Raw genomic sequence first — 23,401 nt, forward strand, 5'->3', positions numbered from 1 at the left:
TTTGAATATATTAAGGTTCGAACCCGAAACTTCCCTTAAGGGACATCAAGTTGCTTACCATTTGATCCAACTCTTATTGATACTAATATACTCTTATTAACTACTCTTTGTAATAATAGTTGTCTTTTTTGACTTTGGAGCTAAAAACATCAAGAGGTAGAAAAGCCAAGAAAAATGAATATGATGTATCAAATATTGAAAAAACTCAATTATTTGACCCCTTAATTAGGGAACCCTCATACTATACAAATACAAATATTTTGACAAATGCATATACTAAATCCCATTAATAAATTAAACTATATATAAATATATATAATTCCAAAATTAATCAAATCATGAATCATTGTTTAACTCTTCAACTTTCTCTCCTTTGAATGAAGAACCATATCTTCTTTAGCCCTAACTCCTTCACTTTTTATCATCTCAAGTAGAAAATCATTCCAAGTGTCAATGGGCCCAGGCAAGCACCAATGGACACAATCATTGTATAAAGTCACATTTTCATTGGGCCAATGCCCATACCTACTTGGGTGCCCATCGGGCCTCATCAATATGGGTTGTGTCATATCCATAAGCCTGAACCCCAGCCCACGTTGTCGGCCCAACTTTTGGGCCACTTTGAATTCTCCTAATTGGGCCATATACAAGTCCAAATCAACCCCTTGCAAACTAATTTCACTACTTTTGTAGGGCTTTTGCCTCAAGCAATTCCCACCTTTGTTCCACTCCCCCCCTTCAAAATGTGAGGGGGCAAAGGTCCTCAAATAGACTACTCCCTTGAAGCTTTCCCTCTCCAAAATGGCCTTAAACGCGGTGTGGAATGCCTTTCGATAACCATAAGCCATGGTATAGTCTGTCACGTTTGGAAGTTGGCAAAATCGACACCCCGTGAGAGTACCTTTCTCGTAGTACATAAGGGGTCGGAAGAACCAATGACCCGCTGATAGGATAATGTAATCAAACTCGTTGATTTTAGTTGTCCAAGTCTCATCTGGCTCGTCGAGGAATAGTCCAAACAAACCGTTTCCATTTGGACCATTTGGGTCATTCTCTTGGGCTTTCACCAAGAATGTACTCGTAAACATGGCTACCGTGAAATTGTAGTTATTGTAGTGCCAACGTTTAAAGTGTTCATCTTTAGTGTAGGAGACATCGTATGGATATTCCACCTAAGAAATGATCAAAGCGTAAAAATTAATTAGAAAAATAAATAGAAAGATCCTATATTAAAAATAAAGATAATTAAGGTATTTGTGAATTTTATATACACATTATTGCCTAGCTGAAATTTGATCAACTAAAAGTTAAGAAGACAGCTATATAAATGCAAATCAAAGCAAATAATGGAGAATATATGCAAAGAAAATATAGTGATGTGACTCCATCCAAAAATAAAAAAAGATTGTGATATATTGAAATGTCCCACAAATATGGCAATTGTTCCAATTCCATATTTTCGTATGATTAATCTTAGTTAAGACATAAGTTTCAACTAATTGTACTTGAATGTTGAATTGCTCAATTTTTCTAAATTATCATTTTAATCATTAATTAGGATGTGAAAGGATATCAACTACTTGCTATTTGTACACAATTATCATCAAATTAAGGACCCTAGTCATATATTTTAAAATTGTCAATACCGCAAATTAGGTAACAAGCAACAATCATATCTAGAAATTTGCCTTCTTTTCTATAGTTTTGGTATTATGTCATACTCGATCTAGTTAGCTTTTTTCCATTATAACTTTTTTCCATTATAAGTTTATAATGAAAAAAAAGTTGTTTATTACTCGTATGTAACTTTTACTTAAAAACCTATTAGACCGTGTTTTTAAAAAATTAACCTCAATTATAACATGTTACATGAACTAAAGTGTCGATAAACACTTCTTTTACAATTTGAAAACCTATATAATTAACAAATTCACATTTTATTCCGTAAGAACCTCTCATAATCTTATACAAGTATTTGTAAACTTTGAATCCACTTATGAATCTACTAATCAAAACAAGACTAATTCTAGGAAATTGGATGACACCTCACCATGTCTTATCTTTGGATCATTTATCATATGAATAATACTTGACAAATAGCAAAGAGAGGGACATTTTAGTGATTGGACTATTGTATATCAAACTCGTGAATAGCTAGCTATTCATGAGTTGGAAAGATGAGGAAAAAAACACAAATTCTACTAATGAACAAAACATAAACGACGAGTAATACGACTAGAAGAAAATGGAGCCTAGTAACTAAATTGTGGAGAAAAAGACCATTTTAACCAAACATGCCACATGGGAGTATGTACATCTTTAGCCCCTATATACACTAAATTACAACGTTTCTAGTTTATGTACAAATCTATACACATAGAAGGTATCTTTTATGTCACTTAATTTAATTTAATTTAATTTAATTTCAACTCCCAAAAAAAATATAAAATAAAAATCAAGAATTTTTCGAAAGGGGTGATGTGTAAAAAGAAGATCAATTTAGATGCTTTGCTAATTTTAAAATAATGCTTGTATTATAAAGCATATCTTTTGGATCTGAATCAATTCTTAATATGGAAAGTATAGTTTTATTATGATTTGATCAAATTACACTTTTTAGATTTATCAATACACAATTTACACATATGATAAGGTATAAATCACTATGTTTTCCTATTTCCAAAAAAAAAAAAAAAAACACACTATGTTTTCCTATTTCCAAAAAAAAAAAACACACTATGTTTTCCTATTTCCGATAAATAAAGAAAGACTTTGTTAACACACTTTGGCAAGGATGGGTGTGCAGCTAGCAAGGGAGTTGCAATATGATCGTGTTGAGCTCGAGTGTGATGCAGCAACTGTGGTGAACTACATTAACAGTGGGGAGAAGGGCTACTCTACTTTAATGCTCTTTTATGAAGATATTAATAAGTTGAAAGAGTTCTTTGTTTCTTTTCAATGTAAACATGTTCGTAGATCGGGTAATACCCTAGCTCACTTAGTTGCTAGATTTGATGTCAATGAACCTTATCATGTATGGCTCGACAATTTTCCCCAAAGCTTCTTATCTTTGGCGGAAATTGATATGATTTAATAATAATACCCGTCTAACGTTTCTTTCAAAAAAAAAAAAAAAAAAAAACCTAAAAAAAAAAAAAATCTAAATATAAAATTCACCTTAATCTACTTAAAAATTGTAATTAAATCAACTCAACCAAAAACTTAAGATTAGTCTACCACACAAGTCTAAATGAGGTTCCACCCCAAAATCATATGACAATAAGTGAAGTAGTCCATTAGCCTTATAAAGTATTTAAGTCTTTCATCTATTCTCAATGTAGGACACTTACCTATATTATTTTGTAGGATATATTTCAATAATTCTATACTCTGTATATTTATTCAAAATGTTATGCATTTTTTTCTTCTAAAATTAAGTAAAAATTAAAAAAAAAAATAGAGTAATTATTTTATATACAGTTCACCTAAAAGCTACCAACATTAGTTGCTCGTTTTGGATGATTATTTTGAAGATATGAAGTAGAAATATTTTGGATAAAATAAGGTTAAATCTATATCGACTATATGACATGTATAAAGTGGATAAAATGGAAAATTAATGGAAGTACACATACTTTATAGCATTGGAAATTGAAGACCTTTTGCGTTCAACTTTAACGGTGCACTATAATCTAACACGCCGCATGTGACTTTGGATTTTAAAACAAGTGCTTTCACAGTCTCATTTGTAGTTTGTAGAATCCAAAATAATGTGCTACTCCATCCCCTAAATTATACTTATTCCTCACATAATTTTAAAAAAAAAAAAATAGAATGAAAGGAATATTAATTAGTTATCTGAATTTAATAGATTTTATTAAAATTTATTTTAATTATAGGTAATTCTTATTAGAATTTATTATTTCAATTATTTTTGAAATTATTGTAGTTATAAGATCGTAAATAAGTGAAAACAACTTAAACAAAACATAAATCCTGTCTATAAAAAGTTGTATTATATGGACGGGCCTGTTCTCATAGATTGAACTCAGCTGAACTGAATATTTTATAAGAGAAGGAAATTAGGAGTTGAATTGAACTAAACTGAGCTGAACTGAAATGAAAATAAAAGTATGAGAATAGGCCCGTAGCCTTTACCACTATTAACTCATACTTTCATACTTGCCTCCAAAATAGTACTCCAATAACCTATTTTCTTGAAGTGTGTGAATGTGAAAAATTAAGTGGGAAAAAAAATAAAAAATAAAAAAATGGAGACGATGGTGAAGGAGCGCATGTGAGTATGTGACTATGTGACATTACCATTATCATGAAACCCGAGCTTGTGACTCTGAAGGCCCATTTGACAATGGCCCATCGAATGTTTTTCCTTTTTCTTCTTTGTTTTGAGCATAAAATGATCAAATGTTTTATTTTAGCAACACTGTCACTACTTTAATGAAAAAACTAATCAAATCTTATTTTCTTGCTTTTTCCTTTCCAAAAGTTTATTCCAAGAGTGACAGCATAACCTTTCCGAATATTAAACTTATTTTAAAGATAAATTAGCTTAATTTAGTAAAAATCAATAGATGATTATCTTAAGAGACCGACACTATACTTTTAATTTTTATAACAACATTGTAACTCAATAATATTTTGTCATTGCTAGAGTTAGCAAATTATAATATAACCTACCAAGCAAGCCAATTACAATATAATGTAATATGTACTCCATAATCGACATTATTTATACACAATATTAATTTGTCCGTACTTAAATTTATAACAACAATAGTTTATACGAGTATTATTTTACAGAGTACGGAGTATTTTATAATTTATATTTTTTTCGTTACATATTACTCGCAACAAAGGGGTATTATTTGTGAGACATAAAATATTCTTTTATTGCGAGTAATATGTAACAGAGGGAGAATTAAAATAGAAAGCAGAGTCGGTAAATTATACCTTACACTCTAACAGTAAAGCAATGTATACTTTATCACCCTTTAAATTTCTTTACCCCCCACACTCTTTTTTTTCTACTTCTACTATTTTTCTAACAGTCAATGCATTAATATCTTATTCTGACACATTTTACCTAAACTTTCTATCATTTTGTATTAGTTCAACTAATCTAAATATATTGGACCAAAATTTCTTAGATCCACAAATTATTTATTTATATTTTGACCACCTAAGATCTAAAATTATTGCATTAATCTTATTTTACACTATTATTACTCCGAGATGTACAAATTAACAGTCACACTAATTTCTTAAAGTTTATGTATCTTACCATAACGTACAAGTCAAGTCTTTAAGTAGGACCTCACTTAACTTTTTTTAATGATTCATATTGACACCTTTGAATTTGCAATTATTTTTGAAACATCTTATCAATTCATCTATCCTTTATATTTTTTCGCTTATAACATCAATGCACATCAAATTAACTTTAGATTCAAGTTTGATATACGATGTGATCGAAAGTGTGAAACTAATAATAGTGTGATTTATTAGTAAGCGTTCTTTCTTTCTATGAAGAGTCAATCACAAGTTGTAGTGATATAGACAAGATTTAATCTTTGAACATGAACATTGCCAGCGTTTAAGACGACTTTAAAACATATATAAATTGAACCGAAAAAGACGGATATACGTGCTTCCAAAAGAAGTTTTCCTATGTGCTACGAGTTCTACTCTTAGCACTTTGTAAGACACAAACCGCTAATGCTAGCTAAGCTAACGCTGTTACCAGTAATAATATACTTAATTAAATAATACTTCGTATTTTTTGTGTTGAATTTTCATTGTAAGAAAAGAGTTCGTTAAATCCGATAGATGACATATTGAATTATTGACATGATATATGATATTTTAATCACCATATAAGAAAAAATAAAAATAAAAAGAAATATACTTATAAATTAGTTTTATGACAAATGTTATGAATCACACACCATATATGCAAACTTGTCAAGAATTCTAAAACTTGGCATAAAAGAAGGAAAAAACACTAACCAACTTTTGTATATGCTACGTAACCCATGCATTTTTTTCAGGCATCAAAATAACAGAATACTTTATAATATAAGATTCAAACTATGACATAAAAACTTAGATATATAAATATAAATTAATAAAAAAAAAAAAAAAAAACTTACCCGAGACAAGAGGCATATCAAGGATTGCATTTGATTTCTTGCAACAGAATCACCAATAAAAGCCAAAGATTTACCTCTAACAATCTCAAAAAATTGTCTAGGGTTAAAAATTGGTAAGTCACAACCATCCGGTTTCCACTTCCATTTCATGAACTCACTATCCGGTCTACCATACTTGATACAATTTTGATGTTCATGAATAGCCCAACATGTTGTGTTTGTGTAATATGGACCCTCCGGATTTGGAACCCATTCGCCCGAAAAGATATCACATTTCCTTGTTGTAGGAGGCAATGATCCGTGCTTAGGAGGAGCGCGAATTAGGGTATGATCATCTTCATTGTTAATGTATAGTTTAGGAGTAGTAATTGGTTTAGGTGCACTCTTAAAGTAAATGTTCTTGGCTAATTGTAGGGGAATAATGGTTAATAGGATTAATGGGAAAACTATTTGTAGGAATAGTTTTAGGTTAAGTTTAAGTTTTTGGTTTTTTGGTAAGGAGACTTCCATGTTTTGTGAGATAGAGAGGAAAGAGGGATAGATGAGAGAGAAAGAGAAAGAAATAGAGGGAGAAAAATAAGCAAAAGTGAGTGAATGAGAAAAGTTTGAAAGTTTCTAAGAGAGTTGTTTGGGATTTTGTGATGAACAAGGAATGGAGTTGTTAAAATAATTGTTGGATTTGGTGGTATTGTATATGATATGAGTATGACCCAATGTTTTATCATTTTTCTCAAAAAGAGGGCTATCATTTATGTGTAGTTGTTATTATTCTTATTATATAATAGTTGTACTTATGGTTATAAACTTATAATTAAGTGCATTGTAGCTATATTAAGTTGATTATGATTTGGAATTTTACATCGCCCACACAAATGTTAATTGATAAATGGAAAAATAACTCCCGTCAAAAAAAAAAAACATAAATGGAATAATAACTTTAGAATAATTTGTAAATAACTACTACTACGTACATTCATCTTTTGTTCTACTAATATATTTTAAGACAATAAACAAACACTTTTATTTATCTCTAAGTTTTCATGAACTTAGACCAGTACGGTATTTCTCTTACTTATTGTGTATTTCACCTGTTTGATAAAAGTTGCAAGAGTTATCTAGCTTTTAAGTGTCAAATACTATTTTCACCAAGATGCACATTCATGAAATCTTTATATATTCATCTCAATGTTTACTTAAAATTCTCTGATAATTAACTTAATTGACCATCAATGGTGAATGGTCATACTCGTATATATCTTAACACAAGCTCAAAAAAACCCATTTTTAACATATGGCCAGTCATCTCTTTCTTTTACAAATAAGTGTACATGTATTATTAATTCGTATACAAAGTTTATATATTCCGTATAATTTTTTATGGTGATAGAGTGATAGAGTATAAAACATATTCCTGGGCCTTTTTACAAATAAGTGTACATGTATCATTAATTCGTATACAAAGTTTATATATTCCGTATATTTTTTGATGGTGATAGAGTGATAGAGTATAAAACATATTCCTGGGCCTCAACGATAAGTTTAAGCTTTTGGTTAAGGCCCAGGAATATGTTTTATACTCTATCAGATGGAGTATCGGTTGTGTATATACATACTTCGTATAATTTAATCTGACATATATATACAAGACACGGTCAATACATGCAAGCAACATCATGTATAGTCGGTATAGTATTATAGTATTGTGTTTAGTCTGCTGTATACTCAGTAATCAATACTCATATTATGTTAGGAAATGAAATTTTTAACTCTTAAGTTAAAAATCAGATACTAATCATTTCCTGATTGGTACAGTTCTTAATCTATGCCATTTTGGTATGTAATTAAAATTGTAATAATGCATTTAAGAGTGCCAAATTGGTCAACTATAGATTACAAAATTGTCATCAAATCGAAGTATATTATGCGTAATTAACGGTACATATATAATATCATAGTACTTAATTCGTATATTATTGCATTGGGTAGATCTAATGTATGACCTCAATTATAATAAATTTAGTAATCTACAGAACCAAAATTTGGAATATAATTTATTTTGTAAGGGGTTTTATGTACATAAAAACGTATTTTAATATGCAAAACATCTGACATACTTTCCTTGTTAGATGCGCAATTTTAGATGGTTTTTCTATTGGAGCAATCTGATTAAGTATTGATATACCATTTGTCTAATAAAGTTAGGTACTTGATCACGTGGTTACATTCATCATTAGGTATCAGCAATCAGTCTTTCGGAGAAAATAACCACTTCAATATCATGTTGTGCTTTGATTTTATTTGGCATGAGATTTTATTTGTCTTTCCAACATTATTATGCATGATTAATTTTGGTATTTGATTATTGAAACTCAAGACCTGTTCTATTCAGCTCCAAATGAACTCCTGTAAAATATGATCTAAAGGCTAAAGCTAAGGGCGGGAAGTTGGGAACTGAACCAACTCCACTTTGTTGTTATGTGAAACTCCTTGATTGACAAGCCAATCGGCTGCTTTATTTCCTTGGCGATAAATATGCATCACCTCCACTAACCATCTTTCGTCTTCTAATAGCTTCTTGCAATCTGTAATATGCATCACCTCCACTAACCATATTTGTGTTCTTGTTAATTGTTACGACCACAACTATGAAATTGTAGTTAACTATCTATAACAATAAAACAATTCTCAACTCGAGCGTACGAGAACCTAGGGACTCAACAGGTAGTTACTAGTTTCGTTACTAATGTCATTCTTAAGGCAGTGGGTCTTGCTTGGGCAATAGGCCCAACAAAATTTTGGGCCAAAAATAGATAAGGCCCATATCACGTAGATTAAGATTAATGAGGGCTTGTTTATCTATAGTTTCGAATAACGGCCCAACTCCAATTCTATCATACAATTCATTCGTGGACAGAAGCTCAATCTTCTAGGGAGTGCTGAGCCAACAACGTGTACTACCACAGTACCACCCCACATTACACTTGTGACTCCATTTTATTTAAAACTAGTCTTCTGACCCGTGCAATGTACGGAATGTTTATAAGGGGTACAATAGTAATTTTTGTTTTATAATATATTTTAATTGGAAAATGAATAGTTTATAAAGAAGAAGAAGGGATGATAATTGAATGTAATTGTAGAGATATTAAGTTGGAGGAAAATGAATCAAATAACATTCATATATGTTTTTTTTTTTTTTAAAAAAAAAAAAAGGGAACATTCATACATGTATTGAATTAAAGCTAGTTCTTTTTTTAAATAATAAGAAAGGGGATTAATTAATGAAGGGAGGTGACATGTGGCATTGTTGATGAAAAATAAATTTTAATTACATATGGCATGATGGGGATGATGATTTGTGTTTTTAAATACTAAGTATAGATATAGATATAAAGTACGTTCAAGTATTACCAATTACGGAGTAATATCTTATCCCGTCATATGGAGAATCTACTCATTAACAGATTCGATATTTCCAACCTCAATGTATCAGATTGAGTACTCTACATTTATTTTTATTACTCCGTAACAAAGAGAATCACGCGGACTAGTTATTGAGAGTTACATTGAGTATGTTTTACATTTGTAACAATATTACTCCGTATAAAACTAGTACTATTAGATTTTTAGGTTTTTTTCCCTTGAAAATTCTTGAATTGAAAGGACAAAAACATTTCCAGATAAGTGAAGAGTCGTGATTGGTAACACATAACGACTATTGCCACATATTATTACAAGTATCTGTTATCGGAATCTAAATAAGTGAATCATGAATAATATATCCAAGAACTAAAAACCAAATATATTAATCTCAAAAGAAATACGACATCAAATAGATTGTCACTTTCTCCAAAGTAATAAAAGATAAATTTCCGATTTTTGTACACCTCTAATTAGAATATAAAAAATATATATATAATGACAATTCATGTTTTTTGAAGGGGCAAAAGTAACAACACTTGGTGAAGTTTGTAACATGCATGCATCATCTTCTTTAATTTCATTCAGTTGCAATAAAGCTGTTAAAACAGAAGGTGATGATTTAATTTGGATTCGGTTTTAACATTATTTTTAATTATGTCATATAATTCATATTATATAAATATGTGCATGCATGTAGTACCATATATACGTAATGGTCCACACATTAAACATAACACATGAGAGATCGATCGAGAGAGATGGGGAGTAGATAGATGGATGATGCATGGAAGCATGGGATGAGTGTGGATTTGTGCATGCATTTTCACATTTTATAATTGATTTATCTCTTAAATTTGCTTAACATATGTAATGTAAATGTACTAATAAAAGTGGTTTTAGTAAGTTTAAAATTAAAGTAGGTGTTATGATCGGGAAAGACAATACGTACCCAAAACATGCGGTAATTAAGTTTCGTTTATGTTAATTATTATGCATGGCTCTCTGAACAAAGAAAAATTAAATTATCCGTACATTGTATGAGTAATAAGTACTCTGTATAATAATTTCTATTCCCTCTAACTTAATCTAACTACTAAGTTTTTTTTTTTTTTTTTTTTTTTTTTTTTTTTTTTTTTTTTATGAATAATGTGTCCCTCTTAAATTACTTTTTCTTAATGGAAACGAAAAACTAATTCTAAAATAAATAACTTAAAGGAAAACAATCTGAAAATTTAATGGGGAAAATTGTCCCATTTTCTCTATATTAAATCCAACCATAAAATGTCCAAAAATATATAATTAATTAATCGATCTGCCCAACCCTACTAAAATGGCGTAAATGGGTGGTCCTATAGGGGGACTGAAATGGCAAGGAGTCTAGGGAGGGGTCATATACTTTTGACTCTTTAGCATGAGATGGATCTAATTTGTGTTCCAACTAATTAGGGCGCAATTAGATCATATTTTAGATTGAAATATATATAAATCTTAATTCACCCACATCCAACGCATTTACGCATCCATCCATCACTTACTCAACTCATCACTACGATCCATTCTATTTACAGTATAATAAATTAGATAGTCGATAGGTGATTGCCAAAATTCACATAAGTTTGCAACTAATTACTTTTAGTCTTGTAACTACTCTTCGATCCTAAAACTTGTGATTCAATATTACTTGTATATGAAATATATACATATATACCGATTACATGAATAATTTATTTCGTTTTTATAGTCTTATAACTAATGCACAATCGTAACTCAAACCTAAATCATTAAATGTGAGTGGTAGATTAGTAAGTGATAGACTTGGTGGTGATCATGGAATATTGTATAATCTAAATTAGACCTAATTTCTTCAATTTCTAACCTAATTCACGAATAGAGCTCATAAATGTAGTGGAATTGGAGTTGGGAGTCATTATTTTATACTATTTATAAATCAGAATCAAAGTGATAAGTGAAATCGTTTATTTAGTGGAGTACTCTAGTCTTGGTCACATCCATCATATATCAATAATACAGATTAATTGTTAATGACACCTAAAAATTATTAGTGGGTTCTAATTTGTTACTTGTGTAGCCCACTTAATTAGTAGCTACTCTATGTCCCTATTTTTTTGCCCCATATCTAATACGATTATATACGAGGTATATCAGTCAACTTTTAATAATTTTGACCATAAATTCCCATTAATCTATAAGAGGCCGTTTATCCACATTAAATAATGAGGACTTATAATGTACATCGATAAACAAATTTAAGAGGTTTTTGGTTGAATATAAGAAACTTATTGATAGATCAAGTAAATTTAGGGAAAATATCAAATATTGATTGTATGTAGGCTATATACTTTGTATTTCTCAACAAAAATGAACGACATTCAATCTCTTTTCATAATATTTTACAAGAAACTACGTACTATATATATTACGTATGAGAAAGGATGTGGTACCTGTGTATAATTATAATCCAATAATTATATTTTCACATCATAAATATACATCTTGAGAAATTATTAATAGTTAACATTAACAAATGTAATAATCGAGCACATTACAATCATGAATAATTTAATAAGCTACAAGTTAAGGATGCATTGTATGGTCCTACAATCAATCTATATTGTAATTTGTAAATTGTAAATGTACCACAATTGTGTGGTCGTCCTTCTACACGTAACTTATTTTTGCCCTTCCTATTAAATGTATTTATCGTGACCTTTCAACTGCTTATTTCATTTCATATACATCATCTCTCTCACTTGTTTCCTCTCTTTCTCACCATTTCATACATTATATTATCAACTACTTGCTTGTATATAGCAATTAAAGGTTTATATACAAATATAGTCATTATTCTCTCAGGTATGTTACTTTAATTTTATCTCCGTTTATATGTTTTTCACTCTCATGATCTTAAGGTTACACTACACGTTCAAATTTATCCTAAGGGTTCTCGATCTCGAGGATATCACTCAATCAACAATCACTTAGAGTCTTTCATCATGAAATCATTATAAAAAGTATATATGTTTGGAGTTTAATTATCGAATAATAATAATGTTCATTTGAATTTATATCTTGCAGGGTCGTCCAAAAGATTACAATGGTGACAATTGGGTTGGAGAGATTGATGGAGACATTGAAGACAAAGTTGGCTAGGTCATTCAAAGGGAAAAAGTTTTATGAATATAATGAGATTGAGAAGAGTGAAAGTATGAGAATAGAGATAAGAAGTAAAAAAGCACGAAAGTTGATTGAAGAGACTCTCAAAGTTGCCGATTCTCCAACTAAGAGAAGTGTTTCCATTTGACATAAAATCAAAAGGCTAAGGTCGTGTATTATTTTACAATTCAGGATAGTCATGCAAAGCATCCTACATGGAAGCAAATTGTGTAGCCGATTATTTGACCTCATTCAAGATTAAGACTAGAGTACACCGGCTTTTCTACTAAGAGAGGCAATTTAATTTTTAAGGAGTACGTACTAATAATTTAATATGTATGGTTTTAATAAACCTTCATCATCTTTGTATTTTTGCAAAAAAAAAAAAAAAATTAAAAAAAAAGCTACAATTTGTATGAATTTTTATGGTAACGTTTAAGTTGTGTATTATGATGATATTGTGGTTTTTGTTGTGCATGCTTTCTGTTTCTACTTGAACAAAGTTTTGTTTTTATCTTCTTGATTTTAATAACAGAAAAGTGACTTTTAAGCTAACTAATTTATACGAAGTATTATAGGAGCTTCCTATTTTATTTTTTAGCTAGTACTCGTATTATTGATCTGAAGCTAAAAATTTACAACTAAAAGCTACCTAAATGATTCCAAATACAGCCATAGACAAGTAGCATAAGCCAATAAGTATAAATATTACAATTTCGTTATGAATATTGTTGTCCTACACACTACAAAGGGTACCATTTCATTATTTCTTTTGTTGTTATAGTTGTTGGAAAGATTATATTGATGTCACTAATACTCCTTAACTTATATAGGAAACAATTTGTAGCATACTAGAGCTATTAAGTATTTATAGATTAACGATTACTCTGTATTATTTATAGATTCTTGAGATTCATTGTCAAAGATTTAAAAGTTTGACCCATATATTTGTAATGGGGCAAAAAATAAAGGACGTAGGAAGTATCAATTAATCACATTAGAAGTACGTTTGTACATAACAATATAATTATCACTTGTGTCAACTCGAACCCTACTTGACCCATTTGGGTTTGGCCTGGGCTTGAGGTAATTCCACCTTAAACTAAGGTACTCTATTTGCAACTTTTTACATGGGAGTAAAGAAAATAAAACCAATAGATATAACTCCATATAAGAAATTCATTTTGTTCACACACTTGGTCCTTTGCTCATCACGATTTTAATTTTTTTTTGTGTGAAGTCATTTTCGTATAGATGAAATAATTGGAATAGACTAGCGATTTAAATATGATAGAATGTCATGATAGCTTAGCTTGTTGAATGCACGTACTAAATACAGTTTATTAGTTTCTTATTTAATGACATTAAAAATGATGACGAGTTAATACTTGTACTAGTATATGTTTAATATTAATGCAGGCATAAAGGACGATTTAAATTAAGGGTAATGCTATACATACCCATTAGGGCTATATATAAGCATTAAAAATACTCTTGGAAATTGTATAAAATTAGGGATTCATAATAAAAACACGCGTATATCAGTGTAATTAGTGTGAATTTGTCATGATTTTTTAAATTTAAACAGTTTTTAAGAGTATTTTTAATGTTTATATGTAGCCCTAAGGGCTATATATAGCATTTTCCTTAAATTAAATGAAACACCAAATAATACATGTAACACTTTGATTATGTTTTCTAATATATATACTGCGTTGTACAGTAGTCAATTAATACTCCATGAATGATGGGTTCTATTCGGATCGGATAGCCCTTTGGAGAAGAAGATATCTATACCAGTTTTATTGGGCTTTTATCTTTGGGCCTATATAATGCATAGTCCAGTGCGAATTTGGATGTGATGAGTCTGGTGACATGGTGTTGTTTTACTTGTATAACAATGATATTTATTCTTTTACTCACATAAATTAAACTTGATCATACAACTATAAAAAAACAATTAGGCTTGTGTTGAGCTCGTGAGAAAACCCACATATGAGTGGAAGTGTTTCCACACATTAGTTGAGTGTATAAGCGAGAGTTTGTATTGGAAATTTAGAATGTGTATCCTATATTGAAGAAAGTAAAAAATTATATCCAATTTATAAGGCTAAGGGACTACTTCCTCTTTGTTATATGATTTTGAGGTGGAACCTCCTTGAACTTGTACAATGGTCACTCGTGACGGGTGTGATCTAGGCTCTAGGCCCGTTTATTAGCGCTTGTAAGCTTCGTAAAAACATCAAGTTATTTTTAACATAGGGTTGAATTATTTTATTTTATATTATTTTATTTTTTTAAAAAAATAGTGTCATAGAAATGATAATCAATTACATAGTACTCTATAGTAAACATTAATTTGTTCACGAATTTAAACGAGTAAAGAAACAAATATCATCACATCATCACTACGAGTCTATTTTGATTTATTGAACTGCACCGATTGGAGCATAACTTAATTGAACTTAATTGTTTATGAGAGAAGGAAATTAAAAGCTGAACTAAAGTGAAATAAAATTAAGTTGAAGAGAACCTATCCTCCGACCCTCCATGTACAACAATACTCCCTCCGTTTTTAAATACTTGCTCTATTTCTCCATGCGCGGAGTTTTAGGAGAAATTGGAAAAAGTAATACAATGTGGAGGTAGTGGGGTAGTTGAGAAAATAAAAAATTGTAAAAAGCAAAAGTAGTGGAACAAATAGGAGGATAGAAAGTATTATGTTGGGTCCACTAAATATGAGAAATAAATTAAATATTGTAAAAGTTTTCCATAAAAGAATATGAGAAATAAATTAAATATTCTTCACCTTAAAAAAATAATATTAAGTAAAAATAATTTCAGTTCAGTAAAAATAAGTTCAGTTCAGTAAAATTAATTTCAGTTCAGTAAAAATAATTTCAGTTCAGTAAAAATAAGTTCAGTTCAGTAAAATTCAGCTTTCTTAAAGAAGAATTATAATAGAAAATCAGTAAAAATAATTTAAGTTCCGTAAAAATAATTTCAGTTCAGTAAAATTAAGTTCAGTTCAGTAAAAATAAGTTCAGTTCAGTAAAAATAATTTCAATTCAGCAAAATTAAGGTGAATCAAACAGAGCCTAAGTATATAAAAACGGCCGAAAAAAAAGTGAAGCAAGTATTTAAAAATGGAGGGAGTACCAGCTAAACTTTACTCCGTAATGCAAGTGGTAAAGACTATAATAGACCCGGTCTACAATAACTTATTGTAGACCCAACTCATACAGATTTGATTATATCATACGAAATGTGATTATATTACTACAAAAGTGATTATATCATCCTGAAACTATTATGTAAATGTATCACTCAAAAAGTAAATTTATCATTATAAAAGTATCAAATAGTAAATTACATCATTCAAAAAATTATTTTTAAATTTTATCATCCTAAAGATAATTATATAATCTCATTAAATGGTTTAATATGAGATTTTATAATTCAAAATATGACTCACAAAAAGATAATTATATCGTCTAAAAAAGTGATTATATCATCCAAAATGTGATTATATCATCCAAAATGTGATTATATAATTTGAAAGTGTCAAATTTTGGGTCTACAATAACTTACTGTAGACCGGGTCCATACAAGACCAATTGTATACAAGTAGCCAATTTTGATGGTACTCAACATTTTCCCACAACAAGTAATAAAACACACAATCCAACAAGTGTCAATTACTTGTAAAACGGAGTACCTTCTTTTTGCATGGAACCAAGCAGAACATGCATGAGCATGACGATTTGACGAACCCCCAAATTACCTAAAAAATGTTGCATATTCATCTTCCCAAACACCATTCATTATTCATCATCAAGCTTAAACCCCTTCATTCACTCTTTTAAACCCCAATCAATTCTCCACGCCACTTTCCCCATCTTCTTGCATTCTTCATCCCTCAAATTTCCATAAACTTTGTTGCACAAATTGCACCATCATACATTCATACTCCATCTAACAACAAAAATTACCATAGTCAAACTCGAAAACTCGACAACAACGACGACAACATCAACGCAATTTCTATTCCCAACATCAAATTCCAAACAAATTCCCGACCCATCTAAATACTTCTCCTCACCCCTCCTATCCTCACCCCTTCCTTCCACATCATTTTTCACTAACTTTATCGTCGGAAACGCCGACCAACCATCTTTCATACACCCATACCTTATAAAACTTTCTCCCTCCTCACTTTCTCTCTTCTACTCATCAACCACCTCATCTTCCTCTTCCATCTCCCACTCTTTCTCCCCTGATCTCACCATCTCAACTCCTCAATCTTCCCGCCATTTTGTCTCCGCCTTCAGTGACCTTACTATAACCCTAGATTTCCCCTCTTTTGATTTTCGATTCATCTTAGCTAGAGGATGTCCCTACATTACTCTAGAAGTTTCTAGAACTTTACCCCTCTCTTTTTCCACCAAATCCGCCGTTAATTCTCTCTCTTCTTCAACCCCCAGAAAACAGAGAGTCAAGCTTCAAAACAAGCAAATCTGGATAATTTACTCTTCTTCTGATTTGAATCTCGAGAAAAAAGATGATACCCATTTTGTTAGTTCAGAATTGTTTTCTGGGGTTGTTAGAATTGCGATTTTACCAGATGAAAAAACCCAGGAAAATGAAGAAATTCTCGATTTATACAGTACTTGTTATTTTGGTCAAAAAACTGATTACCAGGTTTGACCTGGGTTGCGACAACTACATCTAGATTAAAGTAACGAGGCTTGCTAAACTTGGATCTACAAGAATGAAACAGGGGAAAAAAGGGGAAGAAGACACAGAGGTGATGACGCAGAAAACCCCAAGAACGAGGGTAAAAACTGCGGGTGGCTATGAGTCCACCAATCCACTAAGTAGTCAAATTTTACAGGTTACAATATAGGTTGCAATTTAATAACTGAACGATAAATCTCTGATTATATTCTATGGCTATGCTTTACTATTTTTGTGATGGTCCTTGCTATGGTCGTCTCTCTCCCTTTTATACTCCGAAAGCCTTCCCCAAGATCTTTAACGGCACTTTCCCTCAACTCCTCTGATTTCGGGATTGAGGGCCAAAGTTGTTCCTCCTTTTTCTCCGCACGTCCTGGTGCAAGGGCTTACTAGTTTGAACCAGTCTTCTTCAACAGCCAAATTGTAGAAAGTGGCTCCTATTTCCACGGATAGAGGTTTGACTCGAAGATTCTGGAGAATATTCCTTGCATCTCTGCTCAGCTTGCTTGGTTCCTTGACACAAGCTTCGCTGTTGCCTTCAACCTGTGCATTGCCAACCTATAACCTGTAACCTGACTACCTGTAGAACATAAGAATTTCGAGGTAAAAATTTTAGCATAACAGTTTGCCCCCAGCTTGTCTCTTAGATGTTCTAGTGATTTCTACGAGGCAAGCTTTAGAAATTTCGTTAAAAAAGATAAGTATTTCAAAAAATGTAATTCTTAATAGATAAATTCGAATTTGCTGCAAAGATAAACATTCTAGAAAAGATAACTTTTTGCCGTTAGAAACAATTAAATGCGGTATAAATAGATAAGCATCAAACCCTTTCAACTACTTCCCCTCTTTTGCGATAAACATTGTTCCAGAAAATCTAGGATTTTTCGATCCGCGAAAATTGGGGGAACCAGATTGACGAAGACAAGACGCAACTTAAATTGGGATTTCGCTGCTGTGGAGTCAAGCTTTGCTAATTCTCTTTACTCTGGTAAGTAATTTGTCTTTCGCTTTTTGATTTCGTTGTCTCCTTTGCTTAAATTTGCGAAAATTGCTTTCAATTATGGTAAAAATCAAACATGTTGCTAAGAAGAAGTGCCATAGACATATAACTAGGAACTTGAGAGTGAGCCAAAGTAAGATGGGGAGAGCAGATGAAGACAAGGCTAGCAAGATTACAGAGGCTGATTTGGCAGAGCTGAAAGCATCGGCTGGGTTCCCTGAGTCTGCTGTGCTGATTGTGCCTGGACCAGATGACAGGCCACAGCTCTGCAGCAATGATAACATTGTGTTCTATGAGTACCCCTTTAAGCATGGATTTCCTTACCCCTTCTCTCACTTGGCTAGGCAAATTCTAGAAACTTTTGACTTGAGCCCAGGGCAGCTTATGCCTGCTGTTTGGAATCTGATTAGAATCGTTAATGAGGCTACGGCCAATTGGGAGGCAAAAGTAAATGCAGCTGACTTTGTTAGGTGCTACGAGCTGAGGAAAAAGGACCTTGATAGGGTTACGATTTATAGGAGGGCTTCTTACAACCCTCCCCCTTTCCTGGGATATGAGACCCCTGACCGGTCGTGGAAGTCGAGGTTCTTTTTTGTATTGAAGGATTCTTTGGGGGAACCCGGAAGGTGGATTAGGAGTGGCTGGCATAAAGGTAAAGATTTGCTCTTTGGTGTGATAGGTTTTGGAATGAGGTATATTAACTAAGTGTTTTGAACTTTGTGCGCCTTTTGCAGACCTGCGCTTGGATGCTCTTAAGCCAGAGGACGGGTCAGAATTGGTTGTGAAGGCATTGTATCAAATTCCTGGGAAAGTTACGGGCGATCTTCCTACTCCTTCTGCTACTACTGCTAGTGCTACTATGTCTTCAGGTATAATTTCTGTGTTTACTGGTCTGCTTGGAATATAGTTTTTGTGTATTGTGTTTATGAGGTGGCGTTTGTTTGGTGGTATCAGGGAAGAGTGTTATCATGTCTCGGGAAGAGGCACTGCAGCGTCTCAAAAGGAAGAGGGGTGATAGCTCGGCAGGTGGTTCGATTGATACTACTATTCATCGAGCTGAAAATAGCCCTTCTAGGACTCTTTCCAACAGGGAAGAGGTTAGGGTTCCTCGCACTAGGTCTAGCGTTCCTGCTGACGCTGTGGTTATCCCGGATACCCACGATGTCAGCTTCTCTCCTGACTTTCTAGCTGGGGAAGGCACGAGTAATGGGATCTGGCCAGAGGCTCACAAGCTCCTGTTCCCAGCAGCTGCTAAGCGCTTGGCAAGTTTAGATGGTTCTCTGGCTCTAGCAGATGGGGCCCAACTGATTCTACAGGTATGGTTCCTGAACTAGCTCTGCCTAATCAGTTTGTAAATGGGTATCTATTGACTAAGTGCTTGGTTGGTGTAACAGGGTTTCCAGAATATTTTATATTCTAAGTCCCAGTTTGATGGCTTGGAGAGGAAGCTGCTAGATTCTGACAAAGCTAAAAAGATGTTGCAACTTCAGGTAGAGGCGGCTAAGAAGAAGGTGGAGGATGCCAACCTGCAGCTGGAGAGTAAGCAGAAACATTTTGAGGAAGAGATGAGGAAGAAGAAGAAGCCTTACAAGCTAAGGGTGAGGAGCTGAGTCAGAAGGTCAAGGAAGCGGCAGATCTCTATAAGAAGTTGGTTGATTTGGAGGATGAGAATAAGAATAAGAATATTGAGGCCGAGGTTACTCTAAGGATCAAGGCTTATATGGAAAATAGCTTCTTGCTGAAGAAGTTTGAAGGGGACGCAGGTGTGAAGAGGCTTCGCCAGCTTGTTGATGACTATCTGACAGTTGGTTATATCAGGGATCTGGCATCTAGCGAAGCTGACCCTATAGAACCTGAGGCCACAAAGTCTACTGCTGAGTCTTCTCCAGGTCACCAGCTTGAGTCTCCACCTAGGAGGGTTGAGGAAGATGTGCAGCCACATGATGCTTGATCTATGATGTTTTTATTTATTTTCTTTAGTCCTTTGATATTGGTTGTTAGAATAACGTTTTGCCTTTTCTAGATTTTGTTTTACCTCGTTTGTGGGAGCGAGGGTTTGAACTTTGTACTTTCTACTATTTGAACATTGCATATGAATTTCTTTTGAGTGACCATTTAATACCTTAGATTTCTTTGTCTTGCGGAAAACGCTTGGTACTTGCTTGGTCTTTGTGAATACGCGGTGTCTGGCGCTTAGGCCCATAGCTGCTTTGTTCATTGTACTCGTGCTCTTGGTTTCTGTGTTGCCTTGGTATTTCTCAGATTGTCTTCAGTTACCTGCTCGCATCTCTTTGGTTCTGCACAACAACAGGTTAGAGCTGACCGTTGGTGTTGCCACCAACGGCCCTCCGACGCTTAAGTTAGTACTGATCATTTTTTCGGAGCTAAGAAAATAAATATATACAAGTGCTGCTCTTTTTTTTTTTTTTTTTTGAATGAACAAAAACTCTAGAAGTGATAAAGTTTCAGATGTGCTGCGTTCCAGCTTCTGGGTACCAGCTTACCATTCGTTGCAGCTAACCTGTAGGCCCCTTTGCCGATAACCTCTACGATTTGGTACGGACCTTCCCAGGTTGCCCCCAGCTTACCTGCGTTGAGCTCTTGGGTATTTTGAAAGACTTTCCTTAAGACCCAATCTCCTACTTTGAACATCCTAGCTTTAACATTCTTGTTGAAGCTTCTAGCTACCATCTGCTGATAGGTGGCCATTCTTATGTATGCTAGGTCTCTTCGTTCCTCCACGGTATCTAGGTCGTGTGCCAGCTCTTCGCTGTTGCGCTCTGGTGTCATCAGGCCATACCTGGCTGTTGGGGTGGTGATTTCTGTAGGTAATACAGCTTCACATCCATATACTAACGAGAAAGGTGTTTGACCTGTAGCTGTTCTGGGTGTGCATCTGTTGGCCCAAAGGATTCTCGGCAGCTCTTCTGCCCATTTACCTTTCTTGTCTTTCAGCTTCTTTTTTAAGGACCCGATGATGACTTTGTTTCTGGATTCAGCTTGTCCGTTTGCTTGAGGGTACCCGGGCGTCGAGGTTACCAACATGATATTCCATTTGTCGCAAAAATTCCTGGTTGGGGCACTTATGAACTGGGATCCGTTGTCACATACTATTTCAGATGATACTCCGAACCTACAGATTATGTTAGTCCAGATAAAATTGATAACTTCTTTGTCTCTAACCTGCTGGAACGCATCTGCTTCAATCCACTTGGAAAAGTAATCTGTTAGAGCTAGCATATAGACTTTTTGGCCTGGTGCAGCAGGTAGTTTACCTACTATGTCCATCCCCCACCTCATGAAAGGCCAGGGTGTTAGAGTAGGATGCAGAGGCATAGAGGGTTTGTGGGTGATACCTGAATGTCGTTGACAGCTATCGCACTTGCGTACATACCTGTGAGCATCTTCTCGCAGGGTTGGCCAATAGTATCCACACGTAAGTATCCTGTTAGCTAAGGTCCGTCCGGCTGAATGGGCTCCACATTCCCCATCGTGGAAATCTTTAAGGATTTGCTCATAGCCATCTTCTTTTATGCAGCGCTGTAAGACGTCTCTGGTAGATTTTTTGAATAGGACACCATGTACGACCGTGTATCTGCTGGATTTAAACCTTAGTGCCCTTGCTTCCGCTTTATGTTCTGGCTGTACGCCGTGCTCCAGATAATCAAATATGGGCTGCATCCAGCTGGCGGGATTGGTGACAGGTGCGACGAAGTTGGGTTCTTTAAGTTCGATCTCAACGGTTTGGCTTTGGGCAGGGATGGATGTTTCCAGGTTATCCGGGTCCGGTTTTACAGGTTCTGGAGTGTTAGGTTTAGGTGGTGGGTTGGCTGTGTCTACGGCAGAAGCTAGTAGATGGATCAAAGGGATGGATGAGAATTTGGATTTCCTTAAGGCTGATCCCAGGTTGGCCAGAGCATCTGCTTGTGTGTTTTTGTCCCTAGGTATTTGCTTTATGGTAAAAGTTGGAAATTTGGTTGCTAGGGATTTGGCAAAGTTTAGGTTCAAAACCATTTTGGATTCTTTGGCTGTGAACTCACCATTCATCTGGCTTGCTACCAGGAGGGAATCGCAGAATACCTGCAGGTTAGTAACACCTAGGTCTTTCGCAAGATTCATACCTGCAATCAAAGCTTCATATTCTGCTTCATTGTTAGTAGCTTTAAAATCACAACAAATAGCTTGTACCATCATGTCCCCCTGTGGTGACTTCAGCACTACGCCGAGACCTGCACCTCGAAAGTTAGATGAGCCGTCCACATAAAGAGTCCAGGTACCAGGGTTAAGGACTTGGTTGATTTCCTCAGATTCCAAAGCTGCCTGCTGCTCAAGATCAGGGCTGAAGTCAGCCACAAAGTCGGCTAGGGCTTGTGATTTGATAGTTGTTCTTAGTTCGTATGTGATGCCGAATCCGCTAAGCTCGATTGCCCATTTGCTCATTCGACCTGTTAATTCTGGTCTGCGCAGAACAACCTTCACAGGATAATTAGTTCTCACCACTATGGGGTGAGTTTCAAAATAGTGGCGAAGCTTCCTGCTAGCAACAATCAGTGATAATACCAGTTTTTCAAGAGAGGAGTACCTGGTTTCAGCACTGAGGAGAGTTTTGCTTACGTAATAAACAGGTAACTGCTGGCTTTCGGCTTCCCTTGCTAGGACAGCACTAACGGCTTGGGTGCTGACCGCAAGGTAAAGCTGCAAGGACTCTCCATCAGCAGGTTTAGACAACAATGGTGGCGTCATTAAATAGTTTTTAAGGTCCTGAAGGGCCTTTTCGTGATCATCAGACCAAATAAAACCTTTGTTTTTCTTAAGGACGTTATAAAACAAGTGACATTTATCTGATGACCTCGAAATAAACCTATTTAATGCAGCTACTCTACCTGTTAATTTTTGT

General features: G+C 33.8%; 1 protein-coding gene across 1 annotated transcript; it reads right to left on the reverse strand.

The window, feature by feature from the left end:
- Positions 1-171: 171 nt before the first annotated feature.
- Positions 172-6,822, reverse strand: LOC145642322 (protein trichome birefringence-like 19). The gene is made up of 2 exons (XM_081693454.1): positions 6,171-6,822; positions 172-1,172 (listed from the first exon to the last, which is right to left on the reverse strand). Exons 1-2 carry the CDS (start codon positions 6,678-6,680, stop codon positions 351-353), a joined length of 1,332 nt encoding a protein of 443 aa, XP_081549580.1. The 5' UTR covers positions 6,681-6,822; the 3' UTR covers positions 172-350.
- Positions 6,823-23,401: the final 16,579 nt, after the last annotated feature.

This window comes from Chenopodium album, chromosome 8 (genome assembly GCF_948465745.1).
Source record: "Chenopodium album chromosome 8, dcCheAlbu1.1, whole genome shotgun sequence".
Classification (NCBI taxonomy): domain Eukaryota; kingdom Viridiplantae; phylum Streptophyta; class Magnoliopsida; order Caryophyllales; family Amaranthaceae; genus Chenopodium; species Chenopodium album.

Bases quoted from the DNA above. Each gene is read 5' to 3' on its own strand.
- LOC145642322 (XM_081693454.1), bottom strand. From the start codon at position 6,680: ATGGAAGTCTCCTTACCAAAAAACCAAAAACTTAAACTTAACCTAAAA. The intron at 1,173-6,170 runs GTAAGTTTTTTT...ATCATTTCTTAG, and splicing joins TGATATGCCTCTTGTCTCGG to GTGGAATATCCATACGATGT.